Source organism: Dermacentor silvarum, chromosome 4 (genome assembly GCF_013339745.2).
Source record: "Dermacentor silvarum isolate Dsil-2018 chromosome 4, BIME_Dsil_1.4, whole genome shotgun sequence".
Lineage (NCBI taxonomy): Eukaryota > Metazoa > Arthropoda > Arachnida > Ixodida > Ixodidae > Dermacentor > Dermacentor silvarum.
Window position 1 is genome coordinate 122,249,618 of NC_051157.2, and position 13,145 is coordinate 122,262,762.

Genomic DNA, 13,145 nt, shown 5'->3' on the forward strand with positions numbered 1-13,145 from the left:
GTACGCAGTTGGTGCCGAAGTAGAACACCCCCCCCCCCTCCCTCCCTGTGCGCACGTGATTGAGCCACGATTGTCGGTTCCCCAGGTGCGCGGTTGCGAAATACGCAGTTGCTGTCCGAGAACGCCGCCCCCCCCCCCATCCCCCACGGACTTTTGTGTGACAGAAGATGGCACGATTCCTGTCAGCTTCCCTTTCTGGTACACGTCAGATTGAGCCGCGATCATCGGCTCGCCTTGTGCTTTGATTCGCACATAAAGCATACGGCGCGTGGCGACGGTGTTATCTCCCTTGGACTTTATACGGACCATCATGGTGAAGCCAACAGCAAAAATTCGCCTGTAGTGTCCATATAACTGCTATCGTAATAAATAGATTTAGAGCCCTCGAAAAAAGATAATACAGCAGACGTGTCGCAAGCGGTCCTGCACATCTACACACGAAAAACGCTGCAAGAGGCCAAGCCTCGTTCGCTTGCCAGAAGTGCAGCACCTGAGCAAAGTGCTGCTGATGCAAACGACGACGTCGACGATGCCACGGAAGCCGAAACTGGGTGTTCTAATCAGTCACCATTTGATCAACTCTTCACCTCGGCTTCAAGCATATGCCTTCCATCTTCACTGAGGGTGGTGCATGGAATTGACATGGACGGGTTAAAGACTGCATGTCAAAAGCGACATGACTGTGCAAGTGTTTATTTTTGGTAAGCCTGTTGCATCCAGTGATGTGGGCATCAGTTCACTTGCTATATCGGTGTCCGAAGTTCAAAATACAGTACAAGCAGTGGAGAATTTAGAAATTTGCTAGGGCCAAGTTTGAAACATTTCTTAATGCCACCCCTCAACGCACTTACATTTATTATCAAAGGAAATGAAGACAACAGATGCCCACTGGTATTAACCAGCAGTGCCATTTGTCGGTCATACAGAGCTGACACTTTGAAGATACACGCTGGCCGGCGGATTGCAAGAGCTCGACAGAAGCAGTCACTTAAGTGCATCAGGCTCTGTGATGCCTTCTCAAAAATAGAAGCTTGATGCCTTGTGGAAAGTGAAAGCTGCATTGCAACGGTCACGCACACGACTGATGAAGCACAACCAACTGCTCTCAAAACAACTTCAGAACAGGAGACAAGAAATAAATAAAGCTGCTGGATGAAGTCAGATAAGCTTTGCGGGCTTGACATTCCAAAAATGAAGCTTATTCTCCTGCTGCTAGAGCAAGAAGGGCAAAGAACAGAAGGTACTCCGATGTCTGGCTGCTGCTGTGCCTCTTGATACATATTGGAAGCCCTGCTTCTTACTCCTTTCTGCAAAACAACGAGGTGTTACCTTTGCCATTTTCTTCCACGATAACGGAATACCTTAGCATGGTAGGCCTGAAATGTGCCTTTGACAAGAAGTTTTTCAAAGTTCTAAAGGTATTAAATCTCCAGCGAGGTGGCCTATCAGCGCAAAGAAATGCTCATCCTTGATGAAATTCAAGTCGGAAAAGAAATGTGTGTAAACTCAAAAAGGATGACTTGTTCATCATAGTGAGGAAATTGGTCACAAAAACGACTTGGCTGATCACGGACTGGTTTTTGCATTCGCATAATTTCGTGAGATTTACTTGCAGCCAATACTAACACCGGCTACAATTAGACACTGCTGGCATAAATCTGGCCTTTCCCCCTGTGCAGTGAAAGCGAGCAAGAGGAACAGCGTGACGAGGTTATCGACCCCGGGATGTAGACAGAGGTCTGTCACCAACTGGATGTTGACAGCAACACTTCGTTTGAAAATTATGTGCAGTCTGATAGTGAACTCGTTACTTGTGCAGAACTATCAGATCTGGAAATTGTTTCCAGTGTCTGTCCCGAAGAAGGAGAGTGCAACGAGGAAGATACGATGGCAAAGGCAAATTCAAATCCTGTAACTTAAGCCGAGGCTGTAGGATGCCTTGGAAAGTTGAGAGATTTCGTGTCTCAGCAACAAGCTGTGCCAGAGGAAGTGCTCAGAAACACTCTCTGGACAGCTTTGTTACATCTTGCGGTGTAAGAACAGCAGTACAAATTAAAATTGCAGATTTTTTTTTTTCAAAATGAGATAGGCAGCAATGTAACTCCATAGACCATTGTCTATGTTTGTGGACCATAGACCATAGTTTATGTAGCTCCATAAACCATAACTCCATAAATTGCATTTCACACTTCTGACTCAATGTCTGCTGTGCCCTATGCTGTTCCATATTCTAATGAATATTCAGTTCAGTGAACTTTCCGTTAAGTGAACTATTTCCTTGGGTCCCTTGAAATTCACTCAAGTGAGAGTTCACTGTAGCAGTGTTCTCTTCAAAAGGACCAACGAAAGGGACACTTTTAGCCCAGTTGCTGCTTCAGTGCATTGTGCGGTTAGAGCAGGCCGACATTATAATTGATGGTGATGTTTGCGATAACGCATCCACTAATAGGACGATGTGGAAGACAGTAGGAGTCAGTGGTGCTAAAGGGCATGTGATGAATTCTTCTGAACATCCATCAGATCCATCAAGAAGAGTATGTGCTAGCAGACATGCCACACCTTTTCAAGTGTATTCGGAATCGTTTGCATGACAAGAAACTCCTACAGAGGAAGAGCAAACTTATAAAGTGGTCATGCTATGATGCCCTGTACGTAGCAGACACGAAAAATGCTGGAAAGCTTCGAGTGCGTCCAAAGCTCTCGTACAATCATGTCAATCCCTCAAACATTCTCCACACGAGTTAAGCTGGCCACGCAAAGGGATTGCAGTTTTACGCACGTCGAGGAGTGCTGCGGCAGTACGATGTCGAGCCTACTGTGGAATTTGCCCTTCTGCTAGATGATCTATTTGATGCCCTCAACCGTGGCTTTCCGGCTGAGGGATTGACACCAGGGTGCAGGGATTTTTACGTCCTCATCAAGGCATTAAAATGGCCTGACGACTGAGAGGAAGAAGTGCTGCAGGGCGACATACACAAGGACCTTTCTCTAATGCAGTCTACAGCTGATGGATTGCAGGTGACACTGCAGGGGAATTGTCATTGTACCTTCTGGAACACTGTGGCTTTCAGTGTGTCCTCATAGCAAAAATGAATCAGGAACCCTTTAGGGTGCTTCTTCGGGATCATCAGACAAGCAGGTGGCCAAAATGAGCATCATACTTTCCCAGCTTTTTTACAACTGCACCACATGATGTTTCGCTCTATTCACTGCTCAAACCAACACTGTTTGGAAACCGTGCAGCACTAGAAAAGGGGCAGTCTGCCTTTCTTACTCTCGCCGACTTTAGGGAAAGTCCTCAGCTGAAGGAGAAACTCAATGGCTTAGTAAGCACTGGAACATGGGAATGTGACGAGGTATTCAAACACGATTATTCAAATGCGCCGCTATTGTTGATTGCATCATCTATTATGTGACAGTATTTGTAGCGAGCACGCAAGCTCTTGAAGGGAAAGCGGGCATTTGTAAAGCTCCCGAAGCAGACTTGGTGAACTGCAGAACAAGAGGTAAATTGACAAACACAAACATGCACCTCTATCTCCTCTTCAAGGCAGCTGGGGAACATTTCTGAAAGTTTGCAAGCGAGAGGGATGTTTGTGACAAGACAACAGATACTGTTCTAGAAAAGTTTGATTTCACATTTCGGTGTGCTTTCAACAGAGAGGATATGCTAGCCAAGCGGCTCCATTATTACATATGCCTCCACATGCACCAGTATTGTCGACAACTCAAGAATAAACAAGCCAAGAAAAGTCAGGATTTGTGAAAGATTTCTACGCTTGTGTGAAAGCTTTTTGACTCAACGAGCACATGGAGTTTTAAGTTTCATTTGCACAGCTTTATGCTTCAGCACAGAAGTGCAGCAGAAGGCATGCCCGGTACCCAATGCCATGCTAGCAGTTTCTATAGTTACGACAGTCACCATAAGAAGTATGGAGAAGAGGACGATCTGTCGAATTCTGCAGAAGTTCACAGTCGCTGTGTTTTCACAGGCATGAAAAACGGCAGTGGTGTCCAAGATCCTGTGCACCACATTGCCGCTTTCACATTCCTTTCCGCATCCTCTGTATGTTGTGGCTGGTGGCACAACCAGTCAAAGGTTGACGCCAACGAGCAAACACGGGCAGATCACCAATTACAGCGGCTATGATGCTCGGATAGATGCACTTTAACGATTTAAACTGCAACTGGTACAATTAAAGCCCCTCCATCGACGTAAAAGTAAACAACGCCAAGAAACACAGCGTCGCTTCTGCTTGGAACAGGAAGCTAAAGATATGCAAGTTCTGCCTGACGCCGGAAACTGTGAGGGGGAGTGGGAAAGGAGCGCGGAGGAGGAGGGCAGGTTGACGGTACTTAGCCTGGTCGGAGAAAACGTGTATGGAGGGGCTTTTGTTACATTAACTGTGAGACACAAGACGAGATGTCTAAGAGTTGGCACAATGGTCACATGGTATTGCATAATGAAGCTGCAACATGGCACATTTATGAAAACAAAAATGCAAGCAAACAAAAAAGATGGAATCCAGTAGTAATGGCCAAAAGGGCTGCTTATTAGTGATGCAAAGCTACCTGTAAATGCACTATAGATAATGTAGAAAGATTGTAGCACTAAATACTGACAGCATTTCAGTACTTTGCCACACATTTGCCATTTATAATGCTACTGGTAGTTGTTGGCCAGTAATAATTATAAAAGATATTACGAAATCTTGCTTTCAATAGCACTCAGGTCACGAATTTATGCAACAGATTTCTGGCAAATTAAATTATTTGTCAGTGCTGTTAATATCCTAAATACTACAGCAACCACTACATTATTGCTCAAAACTAACCAGTGATACATTGGACCAACAAAACTAGTTGACATTTTTATTGTTTACACATGTTGAAATGCAATAAAAATTTGTTGCGCAGTTATAGACATTTAATGGCTTCCCTTCCGCTCTAACCGAACCAGTAGATGTGCAACTTAGCCATATGTCAGCTAGCACACCTGCCAAGTTCGAAGAAACTAAATCCGGGAGATCATCCGACCGGGAGGGGGGGTCAGTTAGACAACACCCCCCCCCCCCCCCCCGACGTCTATACTTTCAAGGTCTGACAAAGAAACTTCATTACAACTTTATTTACAGATATACGAATGACCACATCAAGGTCTCACTTTTGCAAGTATTTCATTGTTGCTAATTTTGCCTTCAAAAATTCTTTAACATTTAATTAAATTTTCGGGTCTTACGGCCCACAACCACCATCTGATTATGAGGCATGCCGTAGTGGGGGACTCTGAATTTCAACCACCTGGGGTTCTTTATTGTGCACCCAATGGACAGCACACGGGCGTTCTTAACAATGCTTTGCGCAATTAACTTCCAAGTGGATTGGATTGGGTTCTTTTTGCCAATGTAGCCTGACAAAGCGCTGGACGCGGATAGAAACAGGACACAACTGCAATTTCCAGATTTTCCTGTCAACCGTACAACCGGAACAAATGGTCCAAATACGGGAGTCTCCTGGGTAATCCGGGAGACTTGGCAGGTAAGCAGCTAGACACTCTGATGGAAAAACACGGAATGTCAACATTCTTGCCTTTCAGTGTGCTCCTCCTTTCTAAATTATCTGCCCAGTGGCTGAGAACACTCACTATGCTGCCACTGATGCTGTAATTCACAAGTACTATTACTGCCACTTGAAAGTGGCATTGTGGAGTACCATCAGTAGTGTGCTACTGATGCTAGCGTTGATAGGAGGAGGAATGAACGTTTATTGCTAGAAACAGCGAGAAAGTGTTCTTTCTTCGCCCTAGGTGGGCGGCTCTCTCAGTCCAGAAAGCCGTTGGCTAATGCCGCAGCCCGGGCCCGGTCCACCAGACTTCGCTGATCCTCCAGGCTCTGTGCCGTTAACATTGCCTCCCACGTTTCTTTGGTGGCTTGTATCGTTTCTGAGGCATCGTCTTGACTGCTTTTCTCGCGGTGTGGGCACACCAACACCATGTGTTGTAGGGTGTCTGGTACATCACAATATCGGCATAGGTATGAGAATTTAGTGGGATGCATCCGGTGCATGATAATTCCCCGGACATATGTATTTGTTTGTAGTCTGCGGAGGGCGGTGGCTTCTTCCTTGCTTAATTTTGGATGTGGTAAAGGATATTCTCTTCTTTCGAGTCGGTAATGTTGCAGTATTACGGCGTAGTTGATGGGAATGTCCTCCACCCTCGTCGATTTCCAGATCCCGTGCGGCAGGAAATCCCGGCTGGTATGTTCTCGGGAGACAGCATGTGCTGCTTCGTTTCCTGCCAGGTGTTCGTGGCCTGGGGTCCATACGACGTAGGTTTCGGGTAGTTCTTGGCGTCTTGATAGCTCTTTTAGAATTTTCATGGCTGCGGCAGAGATTCGGCCTTTTTGTAAGTTTCTACATGCCGTTTGCGAGTCGCTCAAGATGATTGCGGTGTCCTTGCATGTGGCGATGCCGAGGATGATGGCCACTTCCTCCGCCGTTTCTGGATTTCTGGCCGGTATGGTGGCAGCGACTAGCTCATTCCCTTTGTTGTTGGTCACGGTAATTGCGTAGGCTCTTCTACCTGGGTATTTTGCCGCATCTGTGTATCTTGTGTTGGGGTTCCTTGAGTATTTCTTGCTTAGCGCTCGAACTCTTGCTTGTCTTCTGTCTTTGTGGTGTGTTGCATGCATGTTTCAAGGTATTAGAGCGACTGAAATAGAGTCACGGAGAAGTGGTGGCAATCGGGCTTTCACGTCTGAGTCTGCTATAAAGTTTTCGCTGTATGCGAGTTTGCGAAGTACTGCTCTTCCTGTTTGAGTCAGCTTAAGGCGTTCCAGCTGGCTGGCCCTGTGCGCTTCACTCATTTCTTCCCAGGTGTTATGGAGGCCAAGTTTGAGTAGTGTCGTGGTTGAGGTCGTACTGGGAAGTCCTAGTGCGCTCTTGATTGCCTTTCTGATGACGATGTTGAGTTTTTCAATTTCAGCTTTCTTGAGGAGTAGATACGGGGTGCCATATGTTATCCGGCTTATGAGGAGTGCTTGGATAGTTTGGACGGTTTCTTGCTCTTTAAGTCCTCTTCTTTGAGTGGTTATAAGCCTAATGAGATGAGTTACTTGTGTTAGGGTCTTCTGAAGCTTCGGAAGTGTAGCTGCGCCAGAACCATCTTTATGTAGGGTGAGGCCAAGGACGCGGAGGGAGTCAACTTGGGGTATATCGATTACATTGAGTGTGACGTTGGGATCTGGGTCGACGTAGGCTGGTGGTCTTCCCCGGGTCCTTGCCTTGAGTATAAGTAGCTCTGATTTTTCTGGGGCGCACTGGAGACCGCATCTTGATAGGTACTGTTCTATCAGATCGATTGCCTCTTGGAGGGTAGTTTGCTGTCGGCCGGTTGTCGACGCTTTTGTCCATAACGTTATATCGTCGGCGTATATTGCATGGCTTAAACCTTCGATGTCATCGAGTTGTTGCGGGAGCTTAATCATAGCGAGGTTGAATAGCAAAGGTGAAATGACTGACCCTTGTGGAGTGCCTTTGTTGGGCATTTCGAATTTGTCGCTTCGGATGTTGCCGATGCCCACCGTAGCCGTGCGATCCTTGAGAAAGTCCTGTACGTATTGGTAGGTCCGGATTCCGCAGTTTGTGTCTTGGAGATTCTGGAGGATTGCATCATGCTTCACATTATCGAAGGCTCCTTTTACATCTTACATCTGCCAGGTTGTATTGGCACAAGGAATGGCCTATGGCTTAAGGAGTAGGGATGCAAAACGATAAATAATAAAAAAAATACTATCAACGCTAGTATTTTTTTTATTATTTATCGTTTTGCATCCCTACTCCTTAAGCCATAGGCCATTCCTTGTGCCAATACAACCTGGCACCTTCCCCAATGAGCAGATGACAACACATCACTTCCTAATCACAAACTTTCTTTTTTGTGAAAGCTGTGGAAGCCCCTGGATTCACTGTTCAGGCACCATAAAAATTTGCATAAGGTGTTGCAGGAGCTTGGCCAAAGCACTATCATAATGGGCTATATCAATAACTAAAGTGACAAAGTCTTGAAAAACAAACAACAATGTCTCACATCTTTAACGTAGCAATAGTATATACGCAGACATCGGCATTCTTTGGAAACAGTTGCTCATCCAATTACACAGACAATGCCCTCCCATTACAGATCCAATAAAGAAGGTTTTGTGCACACTTACAGCTGCAAAGGATAAGGTAGTAACGCACCATTTCCTAGCAGTCATTCAGATCGTCCAACAACATTTTATCACGTAAAACATAGCGAAAGTCTATAAAGTCCTTTGGCAGTGTGAAGGTACAGTTGTTCATCGGTTTACAGAGAGACTTCGACTGGAAAACGTTGCAAGCACTGCTTGAAGTTGTCCTCTCGCTACGGATCCATTAACAAACGAAGAACGTGTTCATGTTCCAACATTGGCAAGGGTAACGTGGCGACGCACCAACCTCCAGCAGTCGTCATTCAGGTCATCCAGTTGAGGGTGGCTGTCCTTGCTCGGGTGGCACACGACACGCTCTCGGACAACGCCGACGAGGCGCGTGAAATCGTGCACGCTTTCGATGCTCCCCGAGCGAACGTCGAATGGTAAGAGTGGCATCCGCAACTGTGAGAGACTGCTGCTGTGCAAACTCTTCAAGGAGAGGAGGACAGCGTGCAACAAATTCCAAGGCTGCTGCGTAACGCCTGCGAGCATAGTGAGAGTTATCTTTACAAAATGCAACTGATAACATACCTTGTATAGCTATCTATGCAGAGATCTCACAGGCTGCAGTAGCTGCAGATTCTTATCCAATACATTTGTCCCAGTATTGAAACCACACTAGGTCAACCACACTCAGTGCACAAGCCAGAAAAAGATGAGCACGAGGTTTGTCTGAACGACAAGTGACTTGGCGCCTAAGCCTCCCGCAATCATTCCCCCGAAACACACAAGCAGCTATTTGATGTCTAAAAGATCTCTTGAACAGATATTTCAAAAGTGTAATAGCTGTCCTCGTCAAGACATTTTCTAGCCGTGGATGTCTACAGGTACTTCAGTAAGCTCTGCTAACGTTACGCTATAAGTTGGCTAATAAACATCTCGACAAGAACAACTTCAAGAATTATATTAGACGTTCCCAGAATTCTGTAATAATGGCTTCGGAAGCATTATGCAGGCTTTCATAAAACATCTTGACAAGAACAAGTTCAGAATTTTATTAGATGTTCCCAGAATTCTGTTATAATTAAATTATAACAGAATTCTGGGGACATCTAAGAAAATTCTTAATTCAGCTATAAAAGCCTGCAATTGTTTCCAAAGCCATAACGTATAATGGCTTCAGAAACAATATGCAGGCTTTTATAGCTGTCTTTAAAGCAGCATTTATAGATGGTCATCCTACAATGATGTGGTAAGCAAAATTAATAGCCACTTCTTCAGCATACCATGCATCCATATGCTAGCTTCATAGTACATATGTTACTATGTAGAACTGAAAAATAAATTGAAGCATTACATATTATTTATAATAACTTGCATAAAATTGTTTAACATATATCCAAAGCAAATGTGCATAACATGCAGAAAAAAATTACCTGACCTTGTGAGAAAGCGGCTTTATTGACTAATAAATTGAAGGACATGCAGAATGATTTTACAAATTTTTTTAATACAGTAGAAAAGGTGGCCACATAAAATAAGATGTAGCTGCAGTAACCACAGCAATTCAGGTCCCTTCTCTCTTGGATACCACTGGCTGCCTACAGAAGTTTGCTCTGTAATACAACAGTGAAGAAAAAGAGTAAGCCACACTTGATTTACAATAAAGATGTGCAATTCAGTATTTCAAATAGCAACATATGTGCCGTTGTTTTACCTCGGTCACATTTACTTTATAAATTTAAGCAATACTTTATCTCAAAATCTTATGCTGTACGATGACGTTCAGAATTGTGTTGCAGATATGATATGAAAAAGCTATAGTAGAGTGAAATTAAACTGGCAAATGGTTTGATCCACACACGACTTGCAGTAGGACATTAGCAGTTAGATAGTTTGCAAACAAATCTCTTACAAGAGTATGCTACGTTTATTTAAATAGTGGTGTTGGTGGGTTGTAGCAACAGGTGGGCTTAGCCTGACAATCAAGGCTGGCAACTGCTCCTTTCAAGTGTCTCTTACAATATCACTGCGGTATTGTACCACATGTCAATAAAACCATTCTCTTCCTAAAGGGGCCCTAAACACTTAACTAAGCATAGAATAGCCTCACTGTTAAAGGACATCTTCCCACGAATCTCATGCCGCAAAAAGTTTTCCAATCCCCCAACTATGAGTTACCACACCAATGCAAGACTATTTTCCTGCCTGCTAGCGTGCTGGAAACTACACAGAGGAGAAGCCAAGAGAGCACAGCCCCGGTATACTACGCAACGCAGCACGCCGCTGCCATCTTAAAGGCAACACGCAGCTAGAATTTCTGTAATCATTCAACCAATTATGTGAAACTCCAGCTTTACCTCCCAGATCCCAAAAGAACGTTCTGCTACATACCGTGCATGCAAATATATTCGAGTCTAAATTCGTGCCAGCACGGGCCCGCCAAAACAAAAGTAGCGTGCAAGTTGGCCGCGGCGGCCGCATTTCAATGGAGGCGAAATGCAAAAACGCCCGTGTGCTTGCGTTGTAGTGCACGTTAAAGTACCCCAGGTGGTCAAAATTATTCCGAAGCCCTCCACTAAGGCATGCATCATAATCAGAATTGGTTTTGGCACGTAAAACCCCAGAAAGAAGAAAACGGCGTGCAAGTTGTAGCAGGTAAACGTATACGTACCGTAAGGAACTGCACCGTATCTGCAGGCGCTGGTCAAGGCTTGAACGTGAGCAAAAGACTTGGGAAGAAAACCATGAGTACTGGTGAGCGAACGCTTGCGAGCATGAGCGCGGCCCTTTGAATCGCTCGCGGAAACGTCAGCGCGCCCCCCTGGTGTGGTCCAAGAGCAGATAGCAGTTCGCTCAAACGGAGGGCACGTTTGCGACCGCTCGCGTCCAGATCTGTCGGTGACGATAGCTGGTATCGCAATTCCGGCTTCTTCACCGCTTGTTCACACAAAGGGAAGGGAAGGCACGGCTCTGATAAGGATGCTGAACGGGCTCGCACGTGCGCACCCGGCCGTTATCTTTCTTTTTTTTTTCCCATAAACTTTGACTGTCGTAACAGACTCATCGAGTGAAAAAAATCGGAAAGCAATCAAATAACCCCGCAGGCTTTTTCTGCTTGTTCACACAAAGGGGGAAACCAGCGAAACGCTATGATGGGACGTTAACGGATTGCATATGGCTTGTTAAAGTCGCACGGAATGTAACGCTGCGCGCCGGGCACACGCATTTTAAATCTTTTTCACTTTCTCGCGCCCGCCCAAGCATGTCGCACATTTTCCGACAAAAACATCTAAAAAAGTTCCTGAGTTATATGCTCTCAAGACGTTCACCAAAGTATACTCCGGTGACGCCAGAGGTGGGCTGTTACCACAGCTGAAACAAAATAGCATATTTTATTAACTGTACTTCATGCTACATAATGTTTCCAAGAACATCTGTTCAACGTCTTCGCGTAGACCAAGACGTCTATAGCCGTTTGTAGCCGTTCCGAGAAGTTTTCAAGACATTTTGTGTTTCGTGGGTTGTGCACATCTACAATAGACTTGCCTCGCCATGACATAGTATTACACTTCTCATTTAAAGGCTATGCATTACAGGTGACTTTGGTGGATATATAAACAAAAGAGAAAAATTTTGGAAGGAAGGAATCTTTCAAAATTAAGCAAATGCCAGAGCTGTCAGACACTAAGAGTACATCTGGACAGTGCCACACAGAGCAGAGGTGAACACTACACTCTCTCCATCTGTTTACTCTTGATTTCACGTGTTCCATCCAGTTGCACTGGCAAACGCAAGTCAGTTCTAGAAACCAACGTGGCCATCTTTCCGGTTTAGTTAAAATGCTCGGCAGAGCTGAGAATGAGTAAAATTGCCAATTGATAGAGACCAAAAAAAAAAAGCATAATTTGCACGCTTTGTTTAGAAAGATAAGTACAGAGTGGCAGTCAATACATACTCTCTAAGCGCTTACAAATCTATAGATGTCAAACGTCTGTGGATGTGTGGCTTACATAAGGCGACCACATATGTCCCAATTTAGGTGAAGACCAACCAGCTTTTACCGAAATGGTGGCACTGTCCCACAGGTTACATGTGAGACGGTGTCTTGTTTTCCTTTCGCCTTTTCAAACTCCTGTTGTCCCAAAATGCCTGGCCTGTGCTGCTGAATAGGTTGTTCACTTTCTCGATAGTGGTGGCGACACCTTCAAGAACCCTCGAGATGCAGGCAGCAAAGGCCAGAAGTAAGGCAGCAGCAGCGGCTGTGCAACCTTACAATGGTACGATAAACCATTCACTTGCCCTCACATGATTCTGAGGCTCGCTCTTACAATGGTTCACAAAGCAAACCATTCACTCTTGGCCTTCTGCAATTGGTCAGAATGCTGTTTTAATAAACAAAAACATGATTCTGACCAATCACGTGAGGCCAAGCGAACAGTTGGCTTTCAGAACATAAAATAGGCACACAGAACAAAATTATGTTCAATGTGTGCCTGTTCCATAAGGAAGTGCCCAGCACAATACCACTGGTGTGAACAAGAGCAACGACCCGACAACATTTGGTCTCGCAGACGGAAGGCAAACACAGACTGTCTCAGCGAGGCGACTCGGCTGGCTTGCAAGTAGTAGATTTCAATTGCTTTTCACACCAATGACACAAAGAAAACCAACTTATTTAAGCCCACATTATTCGTGTTGTCAAAAGTAAGGGCACTATGACAAGTTGCGGCCAGATCGCAAGAGCCGTCGGCCGCGACTGCGACGGCTAGTGAGCTAGGCCTACTGTCTTATCCAGCTGTATTGCAATGCGGGTGAAATGCAAAAATGTGCATTGGGTGCATGTTATAGGGACACTAAAGGCAAATACTAAGTCGACGTGGACTGTTTAAATACCTTTCCAGAAACCTCGAAACGCTTGTCTCGTGCAAAGAAAAGACGACTTAGTTTACGAGAAAATTGGATCTGAAG

The 13,145-nt window shown here is 45.1% G+C and overlaps 1 protein-coding gene across 1 annotated transcript in view; it reads right to left on the reverse strand.

The window, feature by feature from the left end:
- Positions 1-7,807: 7,807 nt before the first annotated feature.
- LOC119450609 (uncharacterized) overlaps positions 7,808-13,145 on the reverse strand; it is a 28,193-nt gene continuing 22,855 nt past the window's right edge. Inside the window, exon 3 of the mRNA XM_037714113.2 lies at positions 7,808-8,716. Within this exon, the coding sequence (XP_037570041.2) occupies positions 8,500-8,716 (217 nt within the window). The 3' untranslated portion in view covers positions 7,808-8,499. The remainder of the gene's footprint in view (positions 8,717-13,145) is intronic.